The sequence below is a fragment of the Thunnus albacares genome, chromosome 15 (assembly GCF_914725855.1).
Source record: "Thunnus albacares chromosome 15, fThuAlb1.1, whole genome shotgun sequence".
NCBI lineage: Eukaryota > Metazoa > Chordata > Actinopteri > Scombriformes > Scombridae > Thunnus > Thunnus albacares.
This window is the reverse complement of record NC_058120.1, coordinates 16,086,363-16,100,617: the sequence shown is the minus strand read 5'-3', so window position 1 is coordinate 16,100,617 and position 14,255 is coordinate 16,086,363. Positions and strand designations below refer to the sequence as shown.

The 14,255-nt window shown below is 38.9% G+C and overlaps 2 protein-coding genes across 2 annotated transcripts; both read left to right on the top strand.

Moving 5' to 3' along the window:
• The first annotated feature begins 3,785 nt into the window (after positions 1 to 3,785).
• Positions 3,786 to 5,657, top strand: znf593 (zinc finger protein 593). Its single transcript, XM_044374703.1, has 4 exons — positions 3,786 to 3,892; positions 4,204 to 4,419; positions 5,047 to 5,109; positions 5,255 to 5,657. The coding sequence occupies exons 2-4, from the start codon at positions 4,220 to 4,222 to the stop codon at positions 5,379 to 5,381; spliced, it is 390 nt and encodes a 129-aa protein (XP_044230638.1). The 5' UTR covers positions 3,786 to 3,892; positions 4,204 to 4,219; the 3' UTR covers positions 5,382 to 5,657.
• Positions 5,658 to 7,163: 1,506 nt separating this feature from the next.
• selenon (selenoprotein N) lies at positions 7,164 to 14,217 on the top strand. Its single transcript, XM_044374702.1, has 12 exons — positions 7,164 to 8,151; positions 9,015 to 9,132; positions 9,252 to 9,382; positions 9,568 to 9,780; positions 9,859 to 9,983; positions 10,670 to 10,807; positions 10,897 to 10,978; positions 11,606 to 11,794; positions 11,883 to 11,988; positions 12,154 to 12,266; positions 12,357 to 12,458; positions 12,620 to 14,217. Exons 1-12 carry the CDS (start codon positions 7,987 to 7,989, stop codon positions 12,785 to 12,787), a joined length of 1,650 nt encoding a protein of 549 aa, XP_044230637.1. The 5' UTR covers positions 7,164 to 7,986; the 3' UTR covers positions 12,788 to 14,217.
• The last annotated feature ends 38 nt before the right edge of the window (positions 14,218 to 14,255 follow it).

Genomic DNA, 14,255 nt, shown 5'->3' with positions numbered 1-14,255 from the left:
AACATTTAAACACACATGAAGTAATGACATGTGAAATGAAGAAGAAATATTTAAGATTCTACACTATTTCTTGGTCAGTAATCAAATTTATGCAAATTTGTGGCATTGACAAACTTAACTCCTTTGTACAGAAGGTCAGATTTCCTTGAGTTGTGTCCCTTCCATTGAAGCATGTGTTCAGATGACACCCAGGTGGATATGATCTACTCACTAGAGGCTTGTTCAATTAACTCAACTTGCAGGCAGTGTTCACCTGTTATAACTATGGCTGTGCTTCAAGTTTACAGTAGATCATTGCTAACTAAGTAGCATTGTCATAGTGGGAAACATGGTATCAGTACTAAGTGAAAGTGTCAGAAGTCAAATTGTTATTCTGAGGAAAGACGGGCTTTCTCAATGTAAAATCATGGCTAAACTAAAAGTTTCTAAGAGAGCAGTGCATGGAACTTTAAAACACTTTGCAGAATCTGAATCAGTTGTAACCAAAGCACGATCAGGCAGACCAAAAGTAACCGCACCATCAGAAGATAAATATATCAAGCTTAGTTTCCTGATAGATAGAAAAGCAACTTCATCACAGATACAGAATTTGCTAAATAAAGAATGCAAGACTCCAATCAACAAAAGTACTGTCAAAAGGAGGCTGTGTTGTAGTGGTCTCAGAGGACGAGTAGCAGTTTCTAAACCATTTCTCAGGAGAGGAAATAAGGCCAAATGCTTGGGGTGCGCAAAGAAATACCAGCATTTCACACTGGATGACTGCAAAAAAGTCCTATTTACTGATGAATCCAAGCTTGAGATTGATGGCAGTAACAGAAGGGTGTATGCCAGGAGATGAACAGGAAAGAGATTGATACTGCAGTGTATCAAACTGACAGTGAAACATGGTAGTGGGCATATTCAAGTCTAGGGGTGTTTTGCTTACTCTGGAGTTGGAAACCTGCACCAAAGTGACGACACCCTGACCAAGGAGAAGTACCACTCCATTCTTCAGAGACATGCTGTACCCTCTGGATTGCATTTTTGTGGAGAGGGATACTGCAGCAGGATAATGACCTCAAACACAACTCAAAGTTTTGCAAGAACTACTTAAAGACCAAAGAAGACCAAGAAGTCCTGACTGTCATAGACTTTCCTCCACAGTCGCCTGACGTCAACCCCATTGAACATTTATGGGGGCACTTGAATCATTAATTGACTGACTGTTGCAGCTCTAGCACCAAGTCTTATGTGTGAAAGGTGCAACAAACATGTTTGAAAATATTATACATATTATTTTAGTTTAAAATACAAATTGTGCGATACATTTCATTCGTTCCTGTATATTTGAACATTCGGTATATGTACATAACCACCCATTATATGTATATAAAGTAACTTGTCACTTGTCAACCGTCCAATATTTATGTCAGCAATCTGTGCACTCTTCACACCTTTGCACTTCTGTATCCTGTTTACATTTCACAGAAGTGGTTTCACCTGTATATCAACATTTCTTTTGTATCTTTCGGAAGATTGTTGTGTGTAAGTACATTGAGAGCCTCTAAACCGGAGTGAAATTCCTTGTATGCATAAACATACTTGGCCCGTAAAGATGATTCTGATATGTCTTTCCAATAACGGTGGCATTTGAAAGTAGTATTAGAAAATCTACAGTATATTTTATACATATGTATATATCCCTATGTTGTTGGGGAATTCACACTACTGGGGCTTATCATTACTGCATGGCTTCTTAACACAGTGGCGCCTAATGCCTAAATTTGCAAGTATTATTTTGATAGTTTATTGTTATTGGTGTTACTTGCTGTTATGTTAATAAATTGTATTTTGAATTTAATGCAAGCCTTGGCCCGTAAATTACTGTGAACTAGGGCTGCAACTAATGATTATTTTCATTATCAATGAATCTGTCGATTATTTTCTCGATTAATTAATTAGTTGTCTGGTCTTTAAAATGTAAGAAAATGGTGAAAAATGTCGATCACGGTTTCCCAAAGCTCAAGGTGATGTCCTCAAATATCTTGTTTTGTTCTGACCAACACTCCATGACCCAAAGATACTCAGATTACTGTCATAGAAGACTAAAGAAACCTGAAAATATTCACATTTAAGAAACTGGAATTAGAGGATTTGGTCATTTTCTTGTTAAAAAATGACTCAGAACGACTGATCAATTATAAAAATAGCTGGCAATTCATGTAATAGTTGGCAACTAATCAATTAATTGACTAATCACCGCAGCTCTAGTGTGAACATCAATTAAGTGTCTCATCATATGTACATATATACAGCTTATAAAAAAGACAACCATAAATACACTTCTGTTATGGTTTTCATTTTCTTATTATTTCTGACCAAAACACCTCAATGACATTGAAATTGGGAAATTATGCAGAGTATGGAAGGTAACATGTCATGTACTTGATCACCTGATTATGCCACCTAAAAATGAATTTGCAGAAAGGAATCTTAATTGTCTTTTTTGTCTTTAGCAGCATTTAAAATCCTACTTAAGTGAAAGTATTACCAATTAAATATACTTAAAGTACTAAAGTAAAAGTAAAATTGGGCTGCATGTTAAATACATTTAACAGTCAATGCATTAACAGCATTTTATTGTTTTGAGTTGGAGCTAGTTTGAACTGAGTTTGAAGGATCACAAAATAAATCTGAGGGGTCATGAGATGATAGATTGGGTAGGAAAGAAGAAAAAACATAGTTCTGCATAAATTTGGATTATTTTTTTCAACTTTTCTTTAATCTTTGAGTTTTTGTGAAATATTGGAAAGTTTAACCTCTTTGGGCCCGAAACAGCTACTTCATTTGAAACTATGTGAGGGGAAATTTAGAGGGGAAATGTCTCTGGTGGAACTGCTAACAACTGGGACATCTGAAGCATGACAAGTAGACATAACTACACTGTCATTTCCTGTAAGGGGCCAAAAGCCAAAGCATTTAGCAACCACTGGTTTAATCTTAAACAACACAGAGTAATTTATAAGATGATCATTATTTTATTTTGTTTTTTTAATCTCGATAGTAACTAAAACTGTAAAATAAATGTAGTGGAGTAAAAAGTACAATATTTCCCTTTGAAATGTGGTGGAGAGAACGTATAAAGTAATACTCAAGTATTACTCAAGTAAAATACAAGTACTGTACCTTAAAACTTGAGTAAATGTACTTAGTTACATTATGTAAGGTTACATACAGTTGTGCAGAAAGGCCTGTTTTAGCAAGAGCTTTGTTTCTCCTGCCATACTTTAAATAAGTAACCTCCTCTTAAATTACAAGAAGTCCAGTCTTTGGTGTGCAAAGTGTCAGCCCATGTCTTTGTCTCTGTTGTGTGATCCCTGTGATTAAGTGTCCCTGTAATCCTTACTTGTTTGTGTTTGTATGCACCTACTGTGGTAAAGAATTTCCTCCTTGAGGACAAATGAACTAGATCTATATCTGCTCCACCACTGGTCTCGAGTACTGTTCAACATGAAGGAAAACTTATAATGTGAAATGTGCCATAAAGGTTTGTAATTGAATTTTGCACAATAAAAAATAAGTAAATGTAACTAAATACAACTAATTAAAACAACAAAGCAAACTTAATTCAGTCCACATGTTCAAACAAACACTCTCTGAAAACACCTTTTTTTCTCATACATTATGTCTGAGTGAGCGTTTGATGAATTAAAATGTTACTTTTTGTATGTTTTGATTTCATTTTTAGCATTAATGATAATTATCAAACACTATAATGATTACAACATGCATGTTGTAGTCTTTTTTTGCCCCGTATAGTAGTGTTTGGTGCCCTCTACAGGTGAGCAGGTACATTTGTTTTATTTTCTTGACCCGGAAATAGATTCGTCCCTGTCGGCCACACGTGTGAAAGGTAAGCAAATCTAAACCGGACAAACGAAGGGTTTTAAAAGCAAATCTGCTGCTTAAGTTATTGAGCTTAGACATTTGGTTCATCATCATCATTTTGTTTAGCCCGTTAGATCAGAGCTGGTGGCACAAAACAGCCTAAACGTCAAGCTGACATCTGGAGTCTGTTCTTCACTTGCTAAACACTCAAGTAGAAAGTTATTTATCGCTGCTTATCGACAGTTCCGATCATCAATAAAAAGCAGAACCCAGTTTGCTTCTGATATTTACCTACATACAACTTTACCACACGTGTATTTGTGTTGATCCTCGCAGTCCAGCCGGCTCCATCATGGGAAAGTCCAAACAAACAGGAAACCACAAGAGCGACAAGAAGAAGAACATAGCGAAGACATGGAAGACAAAGCGCAGGACTAAAGACCTGGACCAGATTCACTCAGACATGAAGCCTGAAACAGCAGCCAAACTGCTGCACCAGGAGGTGGACTACGATGTCACAGGATGTGCACAACACTACTGCTTACACTGCGCGTAAGTACATCACTGTTTGTCCCGATGGAGCTCATGGACAAGATGAATAGACTCAAGTGACTCAATTCAGGCTTTCCATGCGTATCAAACCATTGCATTAAGTGTTATCTGTGAAAGAGGCAACAACAAATTGACTTACCAATAAAAGTGGTGGCATTTGAAAGTAGTAGAGCTGCAGTGATTAGTCAATTACTCAGTTAGTTGCCAACTATTTTGATAATCGGTTAATCGTTTTGAATCATGTTTTTGAGAAGAAAATTTCCAAATTCTCTGATTCCAGCTTCTCAAATGTGAATATTTTCTGGTTTCTTTAATTCTCTATGACAGTAAACTGAATAACTTTTGGGTTGTGGACAAAACTAGACATTTGAGAATTTGGGAAATGATGATCGACATTTTTCACCATTTTATAGACCAGACAACTGATTGATTAATCAAGAAAATGATTGACAGATTAATCGATGATGAAAATAAGTGTTAGCTGCAGCCCTAGAGAGCAGCATTAGAAAATCTAGACGACTTGAATTGACTGCTCGTGTATAGTTTTGTAAAGTCTCCCTATGTTGTTGGTGAATTTATTGATTTACTGTATAGCTTCTTGACACAGTGGCTCTTCATGTCTTGCAGGAGGTATTTTGTGGATATGAAATCCTTAAAAGAGCACTTCAAGACTAAAGTGCATAAAAAACGGTAAGGCACCAGCGTCTCAAACTATGTCACTCTATCTGCATTTGTATGTTTTGACTTAAAAAAAAAACAACTCATCGCTCCCATTTCTTCTTGCTCAAATTCTGTCTGTGTGAGTTTAAGAGCTTACCTCTCTTTCTCCATCCAGGTTGAAACAGCTGAGAGAAGAGCCCTACACCCAGGCAGAGGCAGAGAGAGCAGCAGGTATGGGCTCCTACATCCCTCCTAAAAAAGTTGAAGTGAAGACACAGTCTGTTGAAGAGGACATGGACTGAGAACTGCCCACTTTCACCTTTTGGACTGAATTTGCAGAAGCATTAATAAACATCTATAATGCTTCTGTTATCTCTTGCTGCCACAAATGCATGGTTAAATGTTTTATTTGTGACACATAACATTTGTTTTTGCAACCACCTGTTATATAATCTGTTATCACCAGATTCAGGAAAGCTTTACCTTATACTGGGTAATGTAACGCAACATGTACCTATGTAAATATTGAGTGTTTGCGCAGCTGTGTGGAATGCTAATAAACTATATAAAAGAGTGGATTCAGTCAGATTGTATTCATACCAGGCAACAGTATGGTTAAATCTGAGTTTCCCATTCTGAGGTTGGGACCCAGCAAGAGTTCCCGAGACAATAAAGTAAAAAGTAGAATAAAGTAATTATTTTATTTCAAACTCCTCTCCGATTTTTTTTTTTTTTGTTCTTGTGAAATACTGAATACTTTTACCCAGCCTGATGATAAAAATCGACTCATTTACGATTTAGTTTTTTACTTCTTTTGAAGTGGGGAAATTGTTGGATGTAGATGGTATTTCAGTCGTCTGGAAAAAGCGTTACCACTTTGGGCCTCTTAAAAATGTAAAATGGAAAAAATCTGAGAAAGAAAAATCCACTGTTTGGATGAACTGCATAAAACTCCTACGCACACTAAGGTCATAACCTGAGTGGTCACACTTAGACCTGGATTCATTTTAAGGAGTCACAAAGCACAAGGAAAAGTTTAGTTTGAGGCTTGGGTACATGACTCATTGTTGCTCATAACCAAATTCATGGAGATGTTGATACAAAGATTTCTCTCACATAAAACATACCTGCAACATTGTCAGTCTGAATCTAACTGGGGACTTTTATTGCACATCAGTCCCCGGTTTTTTCGTTTTTGCCCATTTTTTTACTTGTCTCTCAAGTGAACTATTCAATGAAAAATAAACAATAGAACGGATAATATTATTGTCAGATTTTTGTGATTTTAAGTAGTCTAACCATAAGTTTATTACATGGCCTCACCACTGCATTTCGTTATTGCAGTATCTGTACTCTGTGCAATGACAATAAAGTTTAATCTAATCTAATATTAAGGATGTAAAATCCTAAAGAGCAGTCCAGCAGTTACAAAGTCTTCACTGCACTTAGAGAGTAGAGTTGAAGTTGCAAAAAATGTAATAATACACCCCTTTGGCAGGCAAATTGAAGCTTGTAAGCAGACATTCCTGGGTTAAAATGACAACCCTGCCCCTTTAACTGTAACAGCAGTGCCAGCGCCAACTGTCTGCCAAGTTAGAAAAAATGTACAAGAGAACTTCCGGTCTTCAATTTCTAAATAAAGCACTTAATGGTAAAATGGCTTCATAGGTTTAGGCACATTTGTGACCTCAGTATTCATTCAGTCACGTTTTTTTTGTCTGTCATCCATTATTGGGTTTTATCTTGATACCACAGATATCTGCTGTTTGCCCCAGAACGAAATATTGGTTTTAAACTTTTTTTTTGGATCCGAAAAAATGTTTTTGTTTTTTTATGGCAGAAAGTACATCACCAAATGATGACTTTATCTTTCAAGGGGCAACTCTCTGCTGATAAAGAGGTAAATGTAAAAATATTTTGGTATTTCCCTTAATGTTGTTGGGAACGTTATTTGGCCAAATCACATAAAAAGCCTCTTTCACACATATTTCCCAGTAAATCACTGGGATAACCTTTCAGGCACTACTAGTGCTTTTCACTATTCACACTTGCAGCTACATTCAGGAACATTTCCGTCGTGTGCCTTTTCACACATGCCATGGTAATGCTGGTACAAATGGGGCAAAGGACCGTCCATCAAATGGCAGAAATGCAACAATTATAGATGCCAACCGCCATAAAACTAAACAGAAGATGCACGTTGTACGCCGCAGAAGACGTCTTATTATTTTCAGGAACATGGCGGACGAGGAGCAGTTTTTGTCCACTGCAAATGTTCTCGTAATGTATTTTTAAAAGGAGCTTGTTTGCAAACAAAATAACTTCTGTCGCTTGTTGGTTATCAAATCTTGCGCAAAAGCACCGACAACAAGCAACAAGTCAACCGTTAACAAGTCGCGGATTCAAATACGTCATCAGCAGAGTCTTGTGATTGGTTCGCCCGCTCTGCGTGAAAACGTCTTTCGTCAGACGGACGTAAGCCTTTATGTGATTGTCCTTGCAATGCATTCACAACACAGCCGTACCGGCATTTTCCCTGAAATATTACTAGACGAACAGCAGCGCTTTAATTTTGAGCCCACAAACGCCGCATATCCGGTTTCGTCCTGTCTTTTATCCGGTCGCTTGACGCATCTTAACCGCATCCATATGGTTGTACATTAGATGTGGGAAATAAGAAATCTGTGCTGCTAGCTAGCCACCGTTTAAATACGATCCAGCTGCTGCCAGCGAGCGTCAACGGCCGGAAAAGAGGCGCGATCCCCGGTGTACAGGATAACAGAAGTGTCGGTGGATTCTTGACACTTTAAGAAGGAAGTTTACACCGCAGGAGTACTGCTGGTAGCCGTTTTTGGACGCTATCCGACGGTCATGTCTTCGTGTAAATAGCCGTGGTGGAGGTCGAGGATGGCCGCGGACGTGGATAAAACAACCCCCGAGAATGGACACCAGACCCCGGGCTCTGGATCCTGGATCACCAGAGGGATGTGGACGCTGCTCATGGTCACTGCTGTCCCTCTTCTCGCGTTTGGGATCAAGTATTACCAAGATGCCCAGCTCCTCAAACGTCATGTGAGTTCAATATTTGTAATAATACTGACACACGTCTCATCATTTAGGAGAAATCAGCTTGGGCTGTTTTTAATTTGACAATGTTTAAAGAAATTACATTTCGTTTAATTGTAACTTGTCTAATTGTCTAATATAATTATACTCAGTTTACGGTGTGTGTATTATTTAAGATGCTTGTCAAATGCAAATAAAGCACTAATTAAGTAACGATCTCTAGTTGTGATTGTAAAGAGTTTGCAGTGATCTTTTAGCACATCGTGACCTTACGTACAGTATTACTGTGATATCATATTTGATCACTAATCTCTCTGAAAGGTGCGCTTACAGTAAATATTTGTCAGACAGCAGTCGCCCTAAAACACCACATCTGCAGTTTTTCCACCCCTTGGTGTTTTATTAGGTGGGGGTGGGTCTTTGTCCCAGCTGGTAAAACTCAACCTCTTGTTAAAATCCACTGTTGTTTGGCTTCAGAGGGTCTCCAAGTTTTTTTTTGTATCTCCCTGCCCCCTTTTCCCTCCATTGTACAAGAGCTGCTAGGCACGCATCTGTCTCATAAAGGGTCTGACTGAAACACATGCTCGGAATCTGTCGCCTCTGGGCTGATCTTTATCCAGACGGAGCTGCTGCTGAGGTCGAATGAATGACCAGACACCAGGGACACAATACTGGTTATGTTAATACATCAAAACATATTTTATGTCTTAAGGTCAAAGTATTGTGCATCTACAACAGTGTTTTTGTCATCTACCACATCCTGGTGTGTCGTAAGACGTCTCAGTGTCCCCGTTTTGATTTGATGCGGCACATGACATTGAAAATCACTGAAGTATGTGAAATGACAATAATACACGTTTCTCCATTAGGAAGAGAGTGTTCGAACTCTGGGTGCCGAGGGACTCTTTCTCTTCTCCTCCTTAGACACCAACCATGACCTCTATCTAAGTCCGGAGGAGTTTAAACCTATTGCAGAGAAACTCACAGGTACATCACACATCATTCTCTTCTTGTATGTGCATTTTTTCCCTGCTGTCTCTGCCGTTTATTCATTACCTTCTACACTGACTGTGTACGTGTACTGTGTGTCTACGGCTTCCTCACAGGGATTACACCCCCGGCAGATTTTGAAGAGGAAGTGATCCATGACCCTAATGGAGAAACTTTGACCTTGGAGGCCAAAATGCAGCCCCTGCTGCTTGACTCCATGACAAAAAGCAAGGATGGCTTCCTTGGGGTAAGACAACACCTAGAGATGAGTGTATTTAAGTAAATTATTATTGCGTTTCATTCAAAAGGTGTAATTGATTACATTGTACCAGACTTTTTTTTTTTGAAGAGGAAATCCCTTGACTTTTGAAGAAGTGTGTGTGAGTTGGTGACACTGATCGTATGTTCATTCCAGCTCTTGTTTTCTTGCAGGTTTCTCACAGCTCTCTGGCTGGCCTGCGCTCATGGAAGAGCCCGGCAGTGCCTTCCTCTTCCTTCTCTGCCAGCCAGTTCAGGGTCTTCTTGCCCCCAAAGAACAAGGTGGAAGTGGGAGACACATGGTGGGTGATTCCCAGCGAGCTCAACATCTTCACTGGGTACCTGCCCAATAATCGTTATCACCCTCCCACACCAAAGGGCAAAGAGGTATTTTTAAAAATTCATCACTTTTTAGTCTGTAATTAGGCTGTGACTGCATTAATGACTGTTCTTGTCCTGCTGCAGGTTCTCATCCACTCTTTGCTGAGTATGTTTCACCCCCGGCCCTTCATCAAATCACGCTTTGCTCCTCAGGGCGCAGTCGCCTGCATTCGTGCCAGCAATGACTTTTATTATGACATCGTTTTCAGGTGAGATGACGTATGAGACTATAGCAGTGCATTTTCAGATTCTGTATACTTTGCATTAGTGCTGACTAATGTCCAGAACATACCCTGAACTTTTAGATTAATGTCCTTCCTGGCAGGCAGCCATTGGTTTCATTTTAAAATCAGCATGTAGAGTCTAAATTACCCTAAGGGAGTATTTAGATTTTTAAGGGGGTCAAAAGTACATCATTTTTGCATGGTAATGCATTTGCAAGCAGTACCTGTTTTGAAAATTATTCTTTGGTTATATAGAAATTTGCTTACAACACGTCTTCTCACAGTTTCCTTTAAGAGTTTTAACAACAATCCACACTCACAACTGTATTTCCTTGTAATAATAATGTAACTTGAACAAAAAATGGAATATCTAAAGCAAACAAGTTTCACTTCACAGGAATTTGGTTTACTTTACTAGAATAAGGAGACGACTGTCAGGAAGGTTGAGAATAAAATCACAACTTATGGTTTGCTTTGGAAATTGCTCAGCAGTGATGTCAAGTCTACACAATTTGTAATTAATTGCCTAAAACACAAAACCATTCGTACAGTCCTTTAAATGGCTTCACTGCTTTCCTGTTACATGCTTTTAAACTCAACACAACTTTTATATGTAGCATTTAAAACACAATAAAATTGACCTAAAGTGCTTATTCTGTTCACTTCCGCAGGATTCATGCAGAGTTCCAGCTCAACGATGTTCCAGACTTTCCCTTCTGGTTCACACCAGGGCAAATGACCGGCAACATAGTTCTCTCTAAAGATGCTTCTCATGTCCGTCACTTCCACCTCTATGTCCCCAATGACAGGTAAAGCCCCTGAACACACTGTCACGTGCGTTCACACAGTCCCCTCTCAGTACTGTAGTTCCAGTGTGACATGATCTGCTGTGTCCCAGGTCTCTAAATGTGGACATGGAGTGGCTGTACGGAGCTAGCGAGAGCAGCAACATGGAGGTGGACATCGGATACCTGCCACAGGTGCAGCTGCAGTGATGCATTTATATTTTACTTGGTAGAAGGGAAAGGATAGTGACTGTAAATGTCATTTTTATTTATTTATTATTTATTATAACATTTAGTATTGCATCTTGTGTTCCACACAGTGAAAACTCTTATCTCATAACCACATGATTGTCCTTGTGATAATTTTTCAAAGTAACATTAAACTAATTCAGTCAAATTTACATCCAATTAGTTTTGTTGTTTTAGGATTTTTGTTTTTTTACTGTTACTGTTCTCATTGTTGCATGGCCCCAACTTGACCTGATTTAGTCAATAAGCATGTGAAGTAACATCAGTTTTAGGTAATTTTCCCTTTGAAGTGGGAATTTTAAAACTGTGGGTAAATTTGAACTTTAGGAAAAAAAGATGTTTATTTTTTCATTTCCATGTTGTCATCAAACTATATTAAACTCTTGCTAATCCCCTGTTTTTACCTCAGTTGGTCCTTTACATATTAAAATATATTTGCCTAAAATGGTTAAAATGTGACCAGTTACTACGTTGCAGAAATAAGTTAAAGATAATAATATGAAAGTAAAAGCAAAGAGTATGTGATACTTTCTTTATTGTCTTGTATTTAAAAAGTTGTTCCTGTGTTCACAGTTAGAGCTGCAGTCCACGGGCCCATCCACTCCCTCCATCATCACTGACGAGAAAGGCAACATCATCGACAGTCGAACCGGCAGCGCTGAGCCGATCCAGTTTGTCTTTGAGGACATCCACTGGACCTCAGAGATCAGTCAGGAAGAGGCCACTCGCCGTTTGGAGGTCACCCTCTACCCGTTCAAGAAGGTAAAAACACCCTTGTCATCATTGTTTCCCCTGAATTGGACATGAAGCGGTGATTGTTTCAATGTTTTCACGTTGTGCTTCTTCACAGGTGTCCTACCTGCCCTTTTCTGAGGCCTTTGAGCGAGCTGAAGCGGATAAAAAATTGGTGCATTCCATTCTGCTTTGGGGAGCATTAGACGACCAGTCCTGCTGAGGTGAAGTCATTAACATGTAGCTGATTTCACAGTGTTATACACTGCTACTGACATGTCTATTTAAAACCATTTAGTCCTTGAAATAAACCTTTCTGAATTAGAAACTCTGGTGTATTTATTACACTTAAATTTCTACATCTCTGTCTCCTCTGCACACCTCCGCAGGTTCGGGGCGAACTCTCCGGGAGACAGTCCTGGAAAGTTCGCCCGTCCTGGCCCTGCTCAACCAGAGCTTCATCAGCAGCTGGTCTCTGGTCAAAGAACTGGAAGACATGCAGGTGAGCGGCCATGACCATACAACAGCTGACTGAATAAATGGTTTGTTGTCATTCTGCTGTAACTGACACACAGTTTCCTCACTTAACCAGGCTGACGAGCAGAACCCTGCGTTGAGTCAAAAGGCTCGCTTACATCTGGAGAAGTACAACTTCCCTGTGGAGATGATGGTTGCACTGCCTAATGGAACTATTGTAAATAGCTTGCTCTTTTATTATCCTACAACTTCAACAAATCACATGGAAGGAACTCATGTTGATACCAGTATCAAGTCAAGAAATTCAAGTTTTAAATGTATTAAAAGCTTAAAATTGTTCCCCACTTTGTTTCTTTTATCTCTTCTATGTATCTTTAGGTCCATCACATCAATGCAAACTTCTTCCTGGACCAGACGGCCATGAAACCAGAGGAAGAAGGAGCAACTTTCAGCTTCTCTGGGGGATTTGAGGACCCCTCCACTTCCACTTATATCAGTTTCCTGAAAGAGGGGTTGGAAAAAGCCAAGCAGTACCTGGCACAGTAAAGTGTGTATGTGTGTGTGTGTGTGTGTGAGTGACAGAGCCTTGGAGACTAAATCTAAGTGGAGGAAATGATCATCATTCCTCTGGGTAATGAACCAAGATAATGAAAACCCTCCAACAATTAGAGAGAAGCTTTCTCATCTGTGTTGGCAGCTGACAAATCTTTCTTGCCTTCTCTCCTCTTTTCTTACTATTTATTTGGGCGTGGTCAGAAATGAAGTTTTATACTTTGATTTGAAATATACCCGTATTTGTATTGTGACTAACAGCACATATTAATGACCTACAGGGAAATATTGCTTCTCAAACCTGTAAATGTAGTATATTTTAATGAAATACAAAAGGCCTTGCACACTGAGCAGTTAGAAATATTTAAACCCATTTAGATCTGCTTTCTCTGCTTGTAGCTGCTGATTAAAGCCCATACCTTTCCTACTGCATCATAACACACTGAAACATTTAATATTTCTTCTTTTGTATCATGGTTTTGCATGTGCAATATTTAAAGACTGAATAGTAGAAGTGTTTCTCTCCCTGCTTTTTGAGTTTTTTTTCACCCAGAGACAGGGCTGGTGCAGATGTTGCCTCCAGTTGTATTTCAGCAGTTTGTGAAGGTTTTGCCTGAAAGCTCTCTCTGAGCTGGGCATCGCCTGATGTTTATAGCTGAGGCTGCTGGAGGGAACACCCTTTCTCTGTCTCTGGGGGACAAAAGCAGCAGGAAAAACTAAACTGGACTGTGGTACATAAAATGATGAACTTGTTGTATTTTCAGTTTGAAACCAAATGTTTAAAATGTTTAGCAGTTTTTCTGTTTTGGTGGATGATGTGACCACACCAAAGAACATTGTTTTCGTTATATATACAGTAGTTGGCTTGTAGTCCTAGAGCAGCTGTCGCCAATAAATCCAACAAGTTGCCTGCCACTTGGTTCGTATTTATGTAACTCAGTGGAACCAAATGGTCATAATCTTTGCAAAATTGTTAGCTTCTTGAACGGAAAGGCACACGATACCATGTACTGTTGTTATCCTGCCTGAGGCTCAAGTTTCATGTCTTTACCCAGACAGGAAGAGCTATTTAAGAAAAAAGATGACAATCTGGACCTACTGTTAGCTATTATTCCTCTTTTTACTACACATTAAGTCAGTTTTCATCTTTTCCAAATGTACAGAAAGAAACGATTTCCCCTTCAGGTCCTTGTCTCTGTTTTTTAGTGTGAAACAGAAAAACCCAGAAATCAAGAAAACTCATTTGAATTAGTAGCTGTGCAGTTTGATAAATGAGAATTAATATGAAGTCAGACTTACAAGGTCTTGTCCCTGTGAAATATCTGTCTGCTTGGATCCTTTGAGGGGAAAAACCCTGTTATTCTGTAACATACTGGTGCCATTTTTTTTCACAAGGTGAAATAAAAGTTGTTTTTTTTTACAAATTGAATTGTGCTTTTTTTTTGCAACACACCGTACAGCG

Excerpts from the sequence above, each read along its gene's own strand:
- znf593 (XM_044374703.1), top strand. The coding sequence starts at position 4,220 with ATGGGAAAGTCCAAACAAACAGGAAACCACAAGAGCGACAAGAAGAAG. Across the intron at positions 4,420-5,046 it reads CACTACTGCTTACACTGCGC|GAGGTATTTTGTGGATATGA; the intron begins GTAAGTACATCA and ends CATGTCTTGCAG. Across the intron at positions 5,110-5,254 it reads ACTAAAGTGCATAAAAAACG|GTTGAAACAGCTGAGAGAAG; the intron begins GTAAGGCACCAG and ends TTCTCCATCCAG.